This window comes from Anopheles funestus, chromosome X, assembly GCF_943734845.2.
Source record: "Anopheles funestus chromosome X, idAnoFuneDA-416_04, whole genome shotgun sequence".
NCBI classification, from domain to species: Eukaryota; Metazoa; Arthropoda; class Insecta; order Diptera; family Culicidae; genus Anopheles; species Anopheles funestus.
The window spans coordinates 11,961,203-11,977,135 of record NC_064597.1 but is presented as its reverse complement, the minus strand read 5'-3'; the positions used below and the strand labels follow the sequence as shown (position 1 = coordinate 11,977,135).

The following is a 15,933-nucleotide window of genomic DNA, read 5'->3' as shown; positions in this document are numbered from 1 at the left end:
TTCCCTGCGCAATTTCAAAGGACACAGTAGGGCCTGTGTAAGAAATTGCCACCCATTCCCATTACACCGGGATGAGATACAAACGTCACTTTATGAGTCCTGCGGGAAATCAGGAAACGTATTTTAAAAATTAATTTCAATGACTTCGGGACCGAAGTTCGACGGCGACGAAAAAGGGCGAACGAAATGAAATCCCAAAAACCCGGCCCGGAGGCTGTGTACAGTGTACACGGGAATGATGCGTAACGTCACGTGTGCTTGCGTGGGACTGGAGATTAGGTTTTTTGTTGTTGTTCGTTAGAAGATAAATCGATTGTATCGCTAGAGTCTGAAGAGGATGAAGATCTCAATTTCAATTCTCGGGATAGTTATTTAACATTTTGTAGCAAAATTAGTACCTTTTGCTAAGATTACCTACTTTCAAGGGGAGATATACAATCACCATGTTTGTAGACATTTCTTTGTTGTTGAAGCTCAAGGATTCTGCAGTATAAAATCGATATCTCGAAAACTGTGGAAGATACGTCGTCAAGAGGACTCTTTGCAATGTTTACCAACAGATTGAAAATCATTGCGGCTAGTACGAGCGAGACCTGAATTCCGCAAAGCAGAAACCCTCGTTGCTATGATTTCCCTAAATCCGACACTAGCCACCATTGTCGCAATGTTACGCTTCGTTGACGCGGAAAATTGTATTACCCGAGGCATCTCTCTCTCTCTCTCTTTTTCTCAAGAATGCTTTTGTGTGTCCTTGTTAGTCTTCTTTTTTTTTTGTTTGATGTCTCATTTATATCGAACACACCGAGCCGGTAATCCCAGGATTTCTGGATCCTAAAATCCACCTGATCCGTCTCGGTACACTCCATGCAATGGGGAAGGTAACAAATGACTTTTCCGTTCACTGCACACGACCTGACGGTGCTTCACTGCCAAAAAAAGGGGGAAGAAAAGCAACGTGGAGTAAAGGGAGGAGGCGGGGATAATCTAGTCGGATGACTTCCAAGCGTGGATGAGGTACGAAGACTACCCTCGAGCGGATAGGATAATGGATATAAAAAAGAGTACTTTGTGTGTAAAATATTGCAAAATAAGTCGGTGGCCGCACGTGACTTGCGTAAAACAGGACAGGCGGGTGAAGTTGTCGAGGGGAAGGATTCAAGTGAACCGTTAAAAGTCAAATGAAAATTACATTTCCACTTGTTATAGACGCATCGTTCAGATATTCCGCATACTGCAACAAGCAAAAGGGAGCGAAAGAGATCAAACCCCCCCCCAAAAAAAAAACCAATGTTTCTTCGTGTACTAATTGGAACGGGTTAATGGTGACGATACTGCCGAACCTGGTGTCTTCGCATAAATCTTCCGACGAGCAAGAGTTATCGCTGTCACAGGCGGAAGGGTTAATTGAGAGTCATGAAGTGGATTTCAAAACCGTTTCGGTACGCGGGAAAATAATTACTTCCAAAGGTTAAGAGTGTGCGTCACGTCGCAAGTATTCGCCCTGGGGGGGTGTTTTGAAGTTGGCTAAATGCCATGCAAAACCCTCATACAGGTGGGTTTGGACAAATTGTTGTATGGTGATGTACGGTGCAATATCGGTATGTGAATATCTCCCAATCTGGCAAATCTTAACGTCTAATGATCGAATCGTTACCAGGTTCTCCCTCAAACCTCAAGAAATCGCCCACATGGTTAAATATTTTCCAAGAAACATTTAATGTTCGTAATGTCTAGAAGTATCGTGCGCATTCCTCGTTCGATTTGGTCATATTTTCTTTTTAAGAATTTGTGCCACGGATCAGTTGACATGCGGAATAATTAACATCAACCCTCATCACCTTCGTGACCGTCACCGTAGTTTGGTGTCTTTTTTTTGTTTGATAGTGGGTGCAATGCGGGGATTGATTTGTTTGATACTATACACGAGCTCCAGCGAGCATTTCGATCGGTACGATATGAATACGAACGATGTCCATCCCTGTTACCACGGTACGGTGGATAGTGTCAAGCAAGCTTGGGGAACGCATGAGGAAGCAATAAACAAATATAAGACACAAGAGACATTAAGAAGCAAAAAGACAGCAATAACAAAAAAAACTTTGAGCAGAACGTGAACGTTTATTGGGTAATTGGGAAAAGGCAAGGCCGCCTGTTGCGCCTTGTTTTGCGTGTCCTGTCCCGTCTCTCAAGCTCAACAGCTTGGGTAGGCAACTGGAGGCAAACGCCAAAAACAAAAAACAAAAAAAAACCGACATGAAACGGACGGTTTACGTACACGAGAGGTACACAGCTGCTTGTAGACTGTGCGCGCGCGCGCGTTTGTAGATGCGTGTCCTCTGTGTGGCGTCGCGCACATAAAGGACACATTTTTGCTGCATATTGTGTGTGGAACGCGTAGCCCAAAAAAACCCGACAAGATCTACCTGGGTGTGTGCACATCCATGCCGATAAGATACCACGCTCCATGCCCTCGGTTAGCAAGTATCAAGTTACGGCCCATGTCTCATCTCGTCCTCAAGAAAACTGTTCCCCCCGCTTTAGGAAAGCGCGCTCCGAAACGTCATCGAAACCGGAAGAAAGTGACGGCAAACACGGGATGGTTGTGTGGTGCGTAGGCAACCTACGGACGGTGAATATATGATTATAAAACTGCATCCACAGCACAGTTTGTGGTCTCGGTTAATTAACCAAACTCACCCGTGGTCACAGTCCCACCAGCAAAACACTGGATAATCGTCGCAAAACCAGTCGACCAGGATACCGAACCGTACAGCAGTTCTGCTGTCCATCTTAAAACAGGGTATCCCCAAAGACAAGGGGAGGGAATCCAGTTTGCAATCAGCCATTGATGATTCCAATTGGCCCATTTGCACCGATCGTTCCGAAACCTCCGCATCGGCGATTCGTGAATGCGTGTATCGGGACAACTGTTTGCAAACGTCCGATTGGAAGGATTCCAACAGGTACGATGACAGAAAGATGCTTTAAATTAACTAGACCAGCAAAGCAAATTGACGCAAAACTTCAAATCGCAAATCGCAAACAGAAACAGAGACACTTATCGTCGCCGATCATCCAGAGCAACAACAAACGACACGATATTAGAGATGTTTGTTTTGTACCCTTTTTCCAATAAGTTGATTACAATCAACATGGTCAGTTGTTTGTTTACGTTTTTTCCCCCATATTTGTTTCAACATAATGAAAAATAAATTATTGCTTTGCTGTGGAGCTTTTGTTGGATGCGAATTAAATGCTTCGCTAATAAACAGCGCAAATGTTCAACCAAAATGTCAAAACGCAACCCGGATAACCTATCGAAAACCGGACTCACTCGCGAGATATTAAAGTGTCGTTGTTGGGATTGGGATTCGTAAAGAAGAAGCAAAAAACAAACATGCATTTATGGAGCAAAACAGGTACTTGGTGACAAGTGTACGTAATGTGTTTTTTTATTTTATTGCTTTTCTCATACGTGATGTTGTAGCAGAATATTCTACAGTATTGAATGTAAAAGATATCAGAAGAAATAAATGTCCAAGATGGAGGAAGATTTCCTAAACTAATCACAAATTATTGTTGGAGAATTCAATGTTTTATTTCGTAACATTGTTTATAATTATTACTTCGGTACTTATCTGTCGGCCCGGTGGTGCATGTGATAAACGGCGCCAGTCCACACGGCCGGACCGGGTTCAAATCCCATCCGGACCGTCCCCCCGTAGCAAGGACTGACTATTCGGCTACGTGGTAAAATAAGTCTAGTAAGCCAGAAATGGCCGGCGTGACCTGTAAGGTCGTTAAGCCAAGAAGAAGAAGAAGAAGAACTTATCTGTCGCCTCTTGAGATCGACCTGATCCAGAATTCCTCTAGACCTTTCCTGGTGGACTCAGTTTGTGCCTGCCACGCCTCCTCTGTCTATGAGGACGAACTAAAAGGACGGGCTGGGTTGTCCAGTGTCATTCGAATGGCATGGCCACGTTCACCGAGGAATCCTGGAGTGTCTAATTTGCTGTGAGTTCTTGGTAGAATTCATAGAGTTCGTCATTAAAGTGCCTCCACATATTGTTCTTCCACAAATACGGAGTCTGTCCTTCTCAGGAAAATCCTTCTGAGCATATTTCTCACAAACGTGGTTAAGTGGCTCGAGTTTGAAAATAATTCCTCAAGAAATTCTCCAAACTGGACATTCGGAACTGCGTTCGATCTAATACACCGATGGACTTTTCTTCAATATAAGTCTAAAGAAAAGCGATTATGAAGGGAAATATCACCAATCTTTGGAGACTGTCTGACTAGTGCGAATTATCATACTGAGATGTCCTTCACGGTTCTCTTCGAAACAAACTCGAACTGATTCATCGTACCCCAAAAAATCAACAAGAATTTGTATCTTCTCATCGCAAAAACCCACAAACGATCACGGAGGACACAGGATGCCTAAAACAAAAAAAAAACATCCCAAATCGGAAGCAACCGTTCGTGGTGCAAAAACGTATACGCCCTGGGGGCGCTATTTTCACGGCCCGTTTCCCCAACTCCAGGTGCCAACGAACTGTGAACTAACAAAAAAAATCCTCACACACACACACACACTTATTCGAAAAGGTAAATAATAATAAAAATCACCATTCAGCTTTGACAGAATAAGGCAGAAACGAAATAACACAAAAACCCCAACAAACGAAAGACACTCCCGGGTGGGACTATCGGATTGGGGCGGACCGGTGTACATAAATCAATATTAACGATACACCTTAACCCATCCGCGCGGGAACCGGCAAGCATATACGGGGCCTGCCACGGTGGTGACGGTGGTACCGGTGTTGCCATACGTGAAAATTTATATGAGAACGGGCAGCCTGTCCCTAATTAGTATGTTAATTGTCAATTTATTTCTAACATGAAAATTGATTACTAACCACGAGTCCTGTACGATGGTCGGACTGCAGAAGCCGCTGCGTAACGCTCCCGTTCGTAGACATAGGCCCGGAGGAATCGGGGGTCGCAGAAGGATGCGCGACGAAAACATTGTAATAACTAAAATAATCACCCATTCTCATTGTTCGCCACTAATTTGGTTCGATTTCGATCACTTTTGCCCAAAAAAAAAAACTTGATCGTCTCCCGAACGCCAGTAAACTGGGCGAAGGTTCGGACATTGTCCTTAGCGACAATAACTCATTCGCACATTCGGCCGGGGAGTTTGGCCGATGATGCACGGTGTGTACGGTGAGATCGTTTGCATATTTTATATGGCTCACGCGGTAGTGGCTTGTTATCCCGGTGGTCTGTGGACAGAGAACGATAGCATGCAGATCTTTAGTTACGAGAAGATAAGAAATATTTGAAGAGCAACATGCTTTATTGTGTGTCGTAAAGGTAAGTTACAGTAGATACATTTGTGACCCTCATCTGATAGACAGCAGAAGGAGTTAAAGTTGTTGGAATTATAAAAATATTGTTCTATAAAAGAGAGTTCCTACAGATATTCAATCCACAGAAGATCTTCATCTAGAGTAACGTCAATTACTCAGTCACGTTAACACTTCTCAGTCACGTAGATTTCAAGGACTTCTTGGACATCTGAAGATGCCTAAAACAAACTAAACAACTCAAAGTGTCTTGCAAGATATCTTCACACCATCCACTTTTGAGACAGTTTAGATCCTTCGCTTTATGCGCACACCTAAATACAGGCGCTTTGCTGCACTCTTCAGGGTGTAGCAATCTGTGGCGAGGCACTCGTCCATCATTCCAACCATGCAAATTGTTTCCTCTTTTCTGCCTTCAAAATAAGCCCGAAAAGCAAAAACGAACTGCGAAAAAAAGAACAGAACAACAGCGCTTTTCTTTCCCAGGAAGTTCCTCCCCACCGCGGTGCGTCCAAAAACTCGCAGTCGCTTAAGTACACAAACCGTTCGAGAAAACCAAACATCGTCCTTCACACGCCGGTCTGTATCGGCATGGGCGAACGTGCTGCAAAGGGAAGGCCCAAAAATAATAGCACAGTTACAGTAACAGTAATAGAAACAATAAAGTATTAATGGCAAACCGATCCCGGGCGCGCATCACCGTACGTGTGCAAACAAGAGTGCAGCGCCTCTGGGTACGTGCGCGAGTGTTGTGAAGGGAGGGCTTGGAGGGGGGGAAGTGCTCTGGTGTGCGCACCCTTTCATCGTGGAACCGCTTACGCGTCTCGCGCACTTTGGGGGGGCCGGCCTACCTGTCCGTTCCCGAAGGGCGCGTCTGGGACTTCACGAAAATGGAAAAATTGATAGGACCACCCCTTTAATGAAGCCCTAATTATAGTGTGCGTCCGGAGCATGTGGCACCCACGTTGGCACGGCGTTGAAATGTAAACCCGAGCATCTTTGGGCTGGTGCTTTTTTGCTTTTGCTTGCCATGCCCCCCTTTTTAACCAAAGGGCCTTCTGATTTCTGGTGGTGTGTTGAAGGCTTGTTAGACGTATGCTTTTCCCCGCTACCTTCTACAGGCCCCATGCTCCGTCAACTTTCAAGCGTCACGGGTGAGGAAGGGCGTGCCACCATTCAACACCTTCCGCCTTGCATTGAGATACCACCCAGCAAGATTGCTGTTTTGTGAAAAAGCTGGTGCTGCAAGTGCAACCCGTAAAACACGGCTGATCTACTCCCCCCCTTCGGGTAACGAGGTGTGCTGAACTGCATCCCATCGGTTGGATGCTGTGGCTTAGTGCGGCGTGCAGGTCATGCGCCGATTTCGGGTCAATCTGCCAACCTCCCGAACGATGGGCAGCGATTAATTACGGTACGACCTTACGGCGAGAGTTGATCAACCTTGAAGGGATGATGCTGTATTTTGTTTTTGTGTTTTTTTTTTTGGTAAGGCAAAATCTATACCATCGTGGTTCCGTGGTTCAGGTGGCAATGTGCTCATAAATCTTCCAACACGGCAGCCCTACCGTGGCCGCCGATGGCGCAGATGGCGCGTGATTTGCCACGGGAAGACCGGAGGATCCGACCGCAAAAAAATCCCTCAGTTCCCCCCCCTCCCCCTCCCCTTCCACTTCCCAGAATGGCCAACCGCAACGTTTCTGCGCAGGCTATAGTTTAGGCGGTGTAGCACCCGATGCATGATTTATCGGTACGGGGGAAAAAATTCGGATCGTGGATCCTGGTCACGGCACCAACACGACGATCCTCCTCGAGGCTTTTGTGTCTATGTGTGTTGTTGCTTGTTTTTTTTCGTTTGCTTGAGGTGAGGTTGGAAGTGCATCTCTCGCAGCTCATGATTACCACCTCCCCCCCCCCCCCCACCCATCCCCACCCCCTCCGTTTCCCTTGCTTACCCGTTTCCGTCATGTTGGTTTCCTTACGAAAGCAAGAGGTAGTCCCAAACCGAACGCTGATAATGAGTGAAGGCGCTGAAAAGCAAATCTCGCGCGCCATTTTCCACCCCAAAAAAAGTCAAGACAAAACAACAACAACAGCAACAAAACACATACCAAGTTTTTCCGCATCATATCGTTACACCGGTGCACATCCGAATGGACCACCGGCCGTGCAGGGCGCAAAACAATTACGAGCTCGTACCAGCTGCGCCCCTTCCAAACCCATCGATGACAGTGTCTGCAGCAATCGGTGAACGGAACGGGTTTGTTGCTGCTGCTGCGGTGAGGAACTTGTCAGGTGGAGGCGAAATTTAATTTCGATATTTATTGCCTCATCGGACGTGGAAGGGTCCGCGATAAGATCGAATGCGGGGACCGCCTAGCTAAGCGTACGTACGGTGCTCCGGTTCGCACATGAATATTTATACACCGTTTGCGCGAGTGCGGCGTGAAGCATACCCCGAGCAATTGGGGACATTGGTGCACGGGTGAAGACAATTCACGACCCATGATGAATGGGGTTCCGTTTTTCGTCGCAAAACAAAACAAAAAAATTACCCAATAAAAAACAGAGTTCCCAGCAACGAGAAACGATGCATTCTTGGAGTGATATTGGATTATCCAATTGGATGTCCTCTGCTTTGAGGATACTGAGAAGATCCTGTGAGCCGGCAACATCTGATAGGAGTAGCTTAATAGACACTAGATGGCGCCCTGACCAACTATAGTTTGCGTTACCATGCAACACCAACTTTCAAACTTGCTTGATCGATTTCCCCATGTGTTTTGTTTGGTGTCTAAAACCCGGGACTCCTCGGGGTTTTTTTGATTCAGTCTAAGACCATCGGTTGAAGTGATTACATATCCACCTCTTCACGTGTGCCCGTAATGGGTGGCAAAGGGAAGAAAAAGAAGGGAGCAAAGGATACTTCCGGTGGGGGTAGTGCGGGTGGTAGCGGTGGGGCTGCCGGTGGGTCGAGTACACCGGCGAAGGATAAGCCGGAAGCTGAGGAGGGCGACGAGGAGGACGGAGAAGCAAAACCGAAAAAGGGCAAAGGCAAGAAGGGCAAGGGCAAGGGTGGCAAATCATCCAAATTTCAAGGTGACATCTTTAACGAGGCGGCAATGGAGAACGCCTACTACATCTGTCACAACATTCAGGATGTGCTAAAGTCGCGCGGATTCGCCTGGCCGGAAGGTCAAAAGAAGAAGAAGAAGGGCAAAAAGTAATGTGGATTAGATGCAAATATGTAAATATACAAAAGTTTTTATACAATTAAGTTTAAGAAAATTGTGTCTAAATGTGCGCTGGTTTGAATTAAAAACAAAAAAAAGTAATCGACTAACAAGTGCCTATATGTTTACGTCTGTTGCTAGGCAACCGGTAGCATACATGTACGGTCTCGCATTTGGCAATACAACAAATCCTCATAAACAAACGGTATCATGTATTGACAGAAGAGTAAGTTAAATAAAATACGAATAAGAAGAAGCATTCCGAGTTGTTTGTGCCGCTGTTTAGTGTTGCGTAGTTCATTCTCCGCTGGTGTCTGTAGCTTTGAAGTCGCTTCCAATCCGCGTACCTCATCCGTCGTGTCGTATGTCATCAATCAGCTTCTGCAATCCGGCGGAATGTCTTAAAATGAAGCCGCCCGCAGTGCATACCCGTATCAATCAAATCCCTGGAGCGTTCCCGGTGTGTCCGATTCGATTGTGCGGCCCCCCCTCAAAATGGACGGGTTAACCACCCGGGACTAGGGGAAGCACTTGTGGTCAAAGTCCTCTTACGTTCAGCTGGAAGCCTGGAGACGTAGATGAAAGTCGGGATGATGAGGCTCTCAAGACGTCAACCTATACCTTGAAAACTCCCGAACTCCCGAGCTCGAATATGATTTTTTTTTGAGTCCAGCAAACTCCTGGAACCAGTAGTACCGAGAGGCCACAAATCTCAGACGAGGTCACGTTTCGAGCTGGAAGTGAAGGCACCGGCGAATTTGATTGACTGACTCAGCGCTCCGGATGCGATAAAGGTCTAAAACAAACACATCACCCCAGGATTCCCAGATCGCCGTATCGTGGACGTTGGTTTTTTGTTTCTTCCCTTTATCTCGACCAAACAACCAGCATGCAGCGACGATGGTACGATCTGGAGATCTCTCGCACGCCACCGAAATGAGGCAAAAATGGGTATTTAAATTCGAACCAACCCGATATCTGGTCGAGGTTTGTTGCCGTCCGGCCAGGTCGATGCCAGAATGCTGGCGCACACTTTAGGACCACGACCAGGACACGGGCTATATCCATTCCCAGCTCCACAGCAGCATCCTCTACATTCGGTGCACAGCATGTAAATTGATGATTAGTAAAATAAAATGGACGAAAGAAAGAAGGGGAAAACCAAACAAACATACAACAAACGGGAATGTAAAACGAAAAGCAGTAGGTGGTAACTAAATGGAACCAGACATGATGCGAATGCTGCCAGCGCATTCGCAATCGGTGATCGAGTTTTTGTGTGCGAGAAATTGTATGTTGTCTCCCACAAGTTGGTCAAATACACTCAATCAGGTTCATCTTCCCGAAGGAAACGTACCGAGTGTCACATACTGCCAGGTACAGCTGTCAGGATCGAAGAATGCTACCGAACACCGGAATCTCTGGTGATTTGTTTCTGTTCCGGGTATCGAATCCTGCTCTCCCAAGCGTCATCACCTCCAATGCTGCTGCGAACCTTGGTTTTGGAGTTTGTTTAATTTGGTTTGTTTTTTTTTTGAACCCAGTGTACAGGCAGGGACCAAGGCACCAAGCATCAAATGGTAGTCCGTGATAGATGTTTAATGGACACGCATCCATCCATCCCGGAACACGGAGGGATGTAAAGTGACTGACTTGATTTCGAAGTGATACGATCATCAATCATTGCCAGGCAGCGCAGCGGTATTCTCCGAATGCAGCACTGACCAGGAGATCGAGAGAGATCGAGAGAGAGAAAGAAAGAGTGGCAAAAAGAAAGGAAGGCAAACAAGATGTAGCAAAGCAAACGAACCAAACGTACAATCTCCACGTAACTTGACGCAAATCGAGCTGACGTGGGCGTCATATTAGGCACTCTTAACCCTATCGTTTTACCTGAATGATCGAAGAACGGGACCCTTTTTTGTGTTGTTGTTACGGTGTAGTTTTGGCACAAGGTAAAGAGAGGGAGAGAGAGAGAGATGGTTGTGATGCTACCGGTAGAGGTGCACAACGGCTCAATACGAGTGGCCAGATTGGAATGTCGACTATCATTAGTTTTGCGACCGGTTTCCGGTACTGGTAATAAATAGCGATCCTAACGCGATGGTACACCGTGACCAGATGTGCACAGCTGTCACGACCGGATTGCAATCGAACCGGACGTCTAGTAATGAAATTTAATTAAGCGTGAAAAACTTTACACTGCACAAACGATGTTTGTTTGCTTATCTTGAGAAGTATTGGAACGCTAAATCAGTACGTCCAAGTTCTTCGTTTATGATATTTGTTATGATGAAACCGATTGGATGGTGTGCAAGGATTTTACTATGGCCAGGCAATCAGAAATGTTTAATTCTAGTGTCTGAACTCCAGGAACTCTGGACGAAAATTAGCCCAATTTCAGAGATATCTTGATAATCTTGAGATCTACACGATCGGTATTGGGCCCTAGGTGCGGATGAGCAAATTGAAGTTATAACTAGCTAACAGTGAACTTTACTGTATTTTCACCAGGATTTCTCGAATATCTCACTATTAAAATCAAACTGAATTCTCAAAACCTATGTATTTCTCGCAAGAACGTTCTGGACACACTACCTCACACAATATCTGATAGATTATCCACATCGTCGACAACCATTGTTTCCGATCTAATCGATCTTCCCCAATATTGTGTAGTGGTTGAAATCTTAAATAGGTGACAACAGTAACTCCACCCGTCTCACACAGGTACTGGCGCAACTAGCAAAGATCCTTTTATCCACAAGCATCTTACGGATCCCTGAATGCTAGCGAGCAGGAACCTGGAACGGTACCAAACGCACCATGCGGGGATGTATAATTACACCCTAATTTTTCAATCATCTCCTCTTCATCGTCCCATAAATTATCTCCCGAAGGTGCTCTCGGGATCGAGCGTGCCGAACTCGGGCAGCGTCGTCGTGCCCGGACGCCTTGGCATGAAGAGGTTTTTGTTTGCTTCTTTTTCTGTTTTGTGTGTGTGTTTTTTCTCGGCCCAAGAATTCTGCACGCTTGGTTTGTATTCAAATTTCTTACGGGACATGTTACGTTCGGAGGAAAACTTCACGGTTCGGTCAAGAATTGGCGAAGACCTGCCATGCACAGTGTGTGCAGTGCCAAGGTAAGTTCCGAAATGGGCGCACAGTTCCAAACCGTGCCGTGGTACCTTATATCTCCAAGCTCCCCAAAACTCCACAAAACCCAAACGCTCGCGTTTCCGGACACCGTGCGATCATGACGTGGTCTGGATGAAGTCTCTCGCCTTTTACGAAACGAGGCATATTTTTGTTAGTTTTGAGTTACCTCCGTATTTTCTCCACTTCGCCCTTCTGTTGTGTTGAGGTTAGGGTGGAGGTAACGGATGCACTGAGATGCAATGCAGCGAGCTAAACTGGTGCCGTGTGTGAGGTGTCTTGTTCTTTTCGCATTGCCTTCATTGCCGAGAAGAACTGCTTCGTTTCTCACAGTGTGTTGTCTGTTGGTTTTGTTGACGGTTAAGCCCGCAAGGAATTGAAGGCAGTTCTGGCGCTGGGCACTGCTCCATGGCGTCTAGATACTGCAGCCATTCGTAGCTCCTGTCCACATATATACCCACCGCACCGTACATCTCCCAAGCAGTTGGCCGTGTTGCCAGTGTTTTTGCAGTGCATTTGCAAAAGCCGTAAGGAAGAATTAACATAATACCGCACCTTCGTCTCCTTTCGCTCTCTTTCCGTTCTTGCTGCGGTCGCAAGGTCCGCTGGTCTCAACTCTCTCGCTTCCAGATCATCTACCAATCAACACTAATCCACTCCACTCACCTGTACCACCCGGGGACCGAACCATAGAATAAGAATGGTTATGTGTTGATTTTCTGTTCGTTTTGGCTTTCATGTTCATTCGCGAGATAGTTTTGTTGTAGTTGTATCTTGTTTTTTTTTTGGTGTGTGATTATTATGCTATATTGTAATTAAAATTAAAACTGATTTTTAAGGCGGATGAATCTTGTTAAACCTGTCTTTAAGTTCCATACACGCCTCCAGGTCTGTTCCCGTTTGTTTTTTTTTTTGGGTTTTTGTTTTGCTGCTGATACCTTCTCCTTCCGGACGCGATCGTGTGGACGCGAGTTACCTGGATAGATGTTTCGCTTGCTATTGATATGGTCTCCACCACTATCTCGCTTATCGCATCCGTTCTGCGTCGCGCCGTTCCGCAGTTCCTTCGGTCCCAGCAGCACGTCACTTCATATGGCAGAAAACAAAACGAAATGAAAACAACAAAAAGACACCCCTTCTCTCAGTCACCAGCGCAGCAGGGGGGAAAAATCATCAGATTGAAGATTTCGAGAACCTGAAATACGATACCACCACCGCGAGATGAGCCTGATTGTCGCCGTCTTCAGCTCTTCCCTTACGGTTTCGGAGGCCCAAAAGTGGTCCGGCCGGGGATGGGTGGAAAAAGCGCATCGCCAAACTTGTGTTTGTTGGCCCGTGGACGCAGCCGTGTGAGGGTTTCTGTTTGCCTGAAATGTTTCCCTCTCCGTTTGCCAGCTTTCCTTTCCAGTGAGTGGATTCTTTGGTTTTTTGTCTTTGTTTAATTTCGCCGTTTTTCGGGATGTTTTTTTTTAAACGGAACCACACGAGATTTTTTGACAACATTCCTTCGAAAATACCACGAACCATGACGCAGCGCGCACCGTTATGTTGTGTGAGACACAGAAGCATTCAGGTAAATGTGCTGCTTTGCAAAAGTATCGAGATGGTACGGTTTTGAGACTAGCAGATCACCTTTTTTGTCCCTTCGTACAGCGGCTGACGTACAGCTAAACGTCCTGGAAAGCTCCACACTCGTGTCACCCGTCACGTTGACAGCAATATGCACTTGGTGACAGTTTTCGTCCCCCAAAAGAGGAGCCACCGTCGAATCTGACTCACAACGCTTAGTGCACCAACCGAGACGAGAGAGAGAGAGCGAGAGAGGGAGAGAGAGAGAGAGAGAGAGAGAATTTTCCATTAACCTCTGTTGTGAACTTGCCCTACCGGTGAGACACTTTTCCGATTCCGCGCACAGCAACATGTGTCAAACGATCGGCTTCTTCACGCAATCGAACACCTCCATGCCCCAGGAACGCTTACCTCGTTGCGCATCACGCAAACACGACGACCGTGCCAGGCAGACACAACCGAACACGGTTGTTGGTTTTTGCGAAATTGCGGTACGCGCGTCGGTATTCCATTTATTTGCACGGCAGACGAGATTTATGGGTGGCGGCTTTTGGTACAAAGCCGACGACGCGCACCCTTTAACATGCGGCTAGAGGTCGCTGCAAGCCGGCCGGGCAGACACGATGAAGCGTACGCATTCGCCCTGACAAACGCCGGGAAAGAGGCGGCGAAAAAAAAATGCGAGAGAAAGAGAGAGAGAGAAAAAAAATGGCGCAACGAACAAAGCGAACCAATGTATCGACTCGATCAAAATCCGAACCGAAACATTAAATCAATATATGAAACAAACAGCGATAGATCTCTGGCGGATTTGAGAATAATGATTCGAGCAAGAAGATGAAGAAGTGGAGGAAGGGGGGGGGGGAGATGAAAGGTGCATCTATATTCCGTACATTCTGGTAAGATTGTCCCTTCGAAGCAGCTCGAGCTGCAACACCCGACCGCGAGGCACCCGATGACTGAGTACGTACAGAAAGGCATTGCGGCAATGTTGTCTTTGATGTGAGAGACTCCTTTTTGCATGGAAATTTTCACCGTCTACCGGGCGTTGGGTAGTTCGAAGAACTTGCGCTTTGCAAGAAGAGAAGTCGTTGGTTTTTTGCATCGATCTACTGATTGAGTGAATTAATGCAAGATTTCAATAAGAGGACTAACTTTCTCACTGGATCACCACCCGCTGGTTGAGGGCTTGGAGGTAATCTTCTACTATTCAAACCAATACTTGATTAACTTCAAATTAGACATAACTGAGGAGTACTACCCAAAAACCTTCAACTTAGAAAAGCGATAATGTACAGAGAGTTAGTAACGCAAGAAGATACAGAATACCTTCCAGAACGAGATGGAGATTTAGGAGTTCAAACACCAAGAGTTCAATATTTCTTACAAACGTTGGCTATTTCTGCTGTAAAACGCCCTCAATATGTAGTTATTGGACGATGCGGATATTCGACTATATCTGAAACAAAATAATATCACATCATTACCATTACTACTAACTTCTCAGACGTTAGAACAGTTTGGAGGCTATTGGACAGCTGTAAGAGTCTAGAGTACTGCGCACCGTCTAGTGTCCTCACCTTCACCCACTATATCCTGAACGTGTAGAGTCTAAGTCACTGTGAGTTTTTAGTACTACGAGGTCCAGAGTTCTAGGCCCTTTTTGACTTTAGCAAAAAGTGGATCAAAACTCTCAAGTATCAGTATAAGATTTCTTCATCTTCCAAACGGTATCGTACCAGCTAAAAGCCCCTCATTCACTTGAGGATTTTCCCTCAGGATGCTCCACTGAAGTCATTTAGCGTAGGGAACAAAAACAGAATTAAAGTAAAAAACAAAAATGAATAAAGATTCGGCAACGAGGAGAGCGGACATAAAGAAAGCAATAAGTTATCGGTGTACTTAAGTCGCTTTAGATGAAAATGAAATGGAAAAATATTTCTGTTTGCTTTCTGGTGCTATACAACGACAACGAGAGAAGAAAAAAAATCCTCCGTCGACACGGTGTCGGTACGCGGTGCCAGCGGCATTTTCGGCCGTGCCCAATTGGCTTTTGCAGTGCATGCGAAATGTTTGTTATGTTGTGCTTTATTTAACCACTCCGAGCGTGGTGGAAGAATCTATATATATAGAAAAAAAATCATACAGACCAGCTTGCTCCGAAAGAAAAAAAAAACATGATCGAAGTAATCAAATAATTCCAGCCGGGAGATTTATATTATCGCAATATTTTAATCCTTATTAAGCGATTTAAATACGTAAATATGCGCACGGATGGTGTGGCGCCGCACCGTTGGCACCCGCGAAATGATCGCACACTAATCGAGACGAAATGGATGTTGCATTTGCGGTACAACGTACAAAAATTGAAATTGTTCCACGGCTGCCCACAGCCCCGGGTTTGCCAGCGAGCATGGGGCGCATTTGCAAACAATTCACCACCATAAATGTGGATGGCGCACGCTGTAAATGCCGCCCAAAATATCACCAGAACCGACAGAGAATGAGAGAGTGAGAGGGAGAGAGAGAGACCTAATGCCATTCCATCTTACACCGTGTCCTTTTTGGTGAAAAAAAAACAAACGGAACGGAAGGAGCTGC

General features: G+C 45.9%; 1 protein-coding gene across 1 annotated transcript; it reads left to right on the top strand.

Moving 5' to 3' along the window:
- Positions 1 to 8,091: 8,091 nt before the first annotated feature.
- Positions 8,092 to 9,178, top strand: LOC125774646 (small lysine-rich protein 1). Its single transcript, XM_049444778.1, has one exon. It carries the CDS (start codon positions 8,261 to 8,263, stop codon positions 8,600 to 8,602), a length of 342 nt encoding a protein of 113 aa, XP_049300735.1. The 5' UTR covers positions 8,092 to 8,260; the 3' UTR covers positions 8,603 to 9,178.
- The last annotated feature ends 6,755 nt before the right edge of the window (positions 9,179 to 15,933 follow it).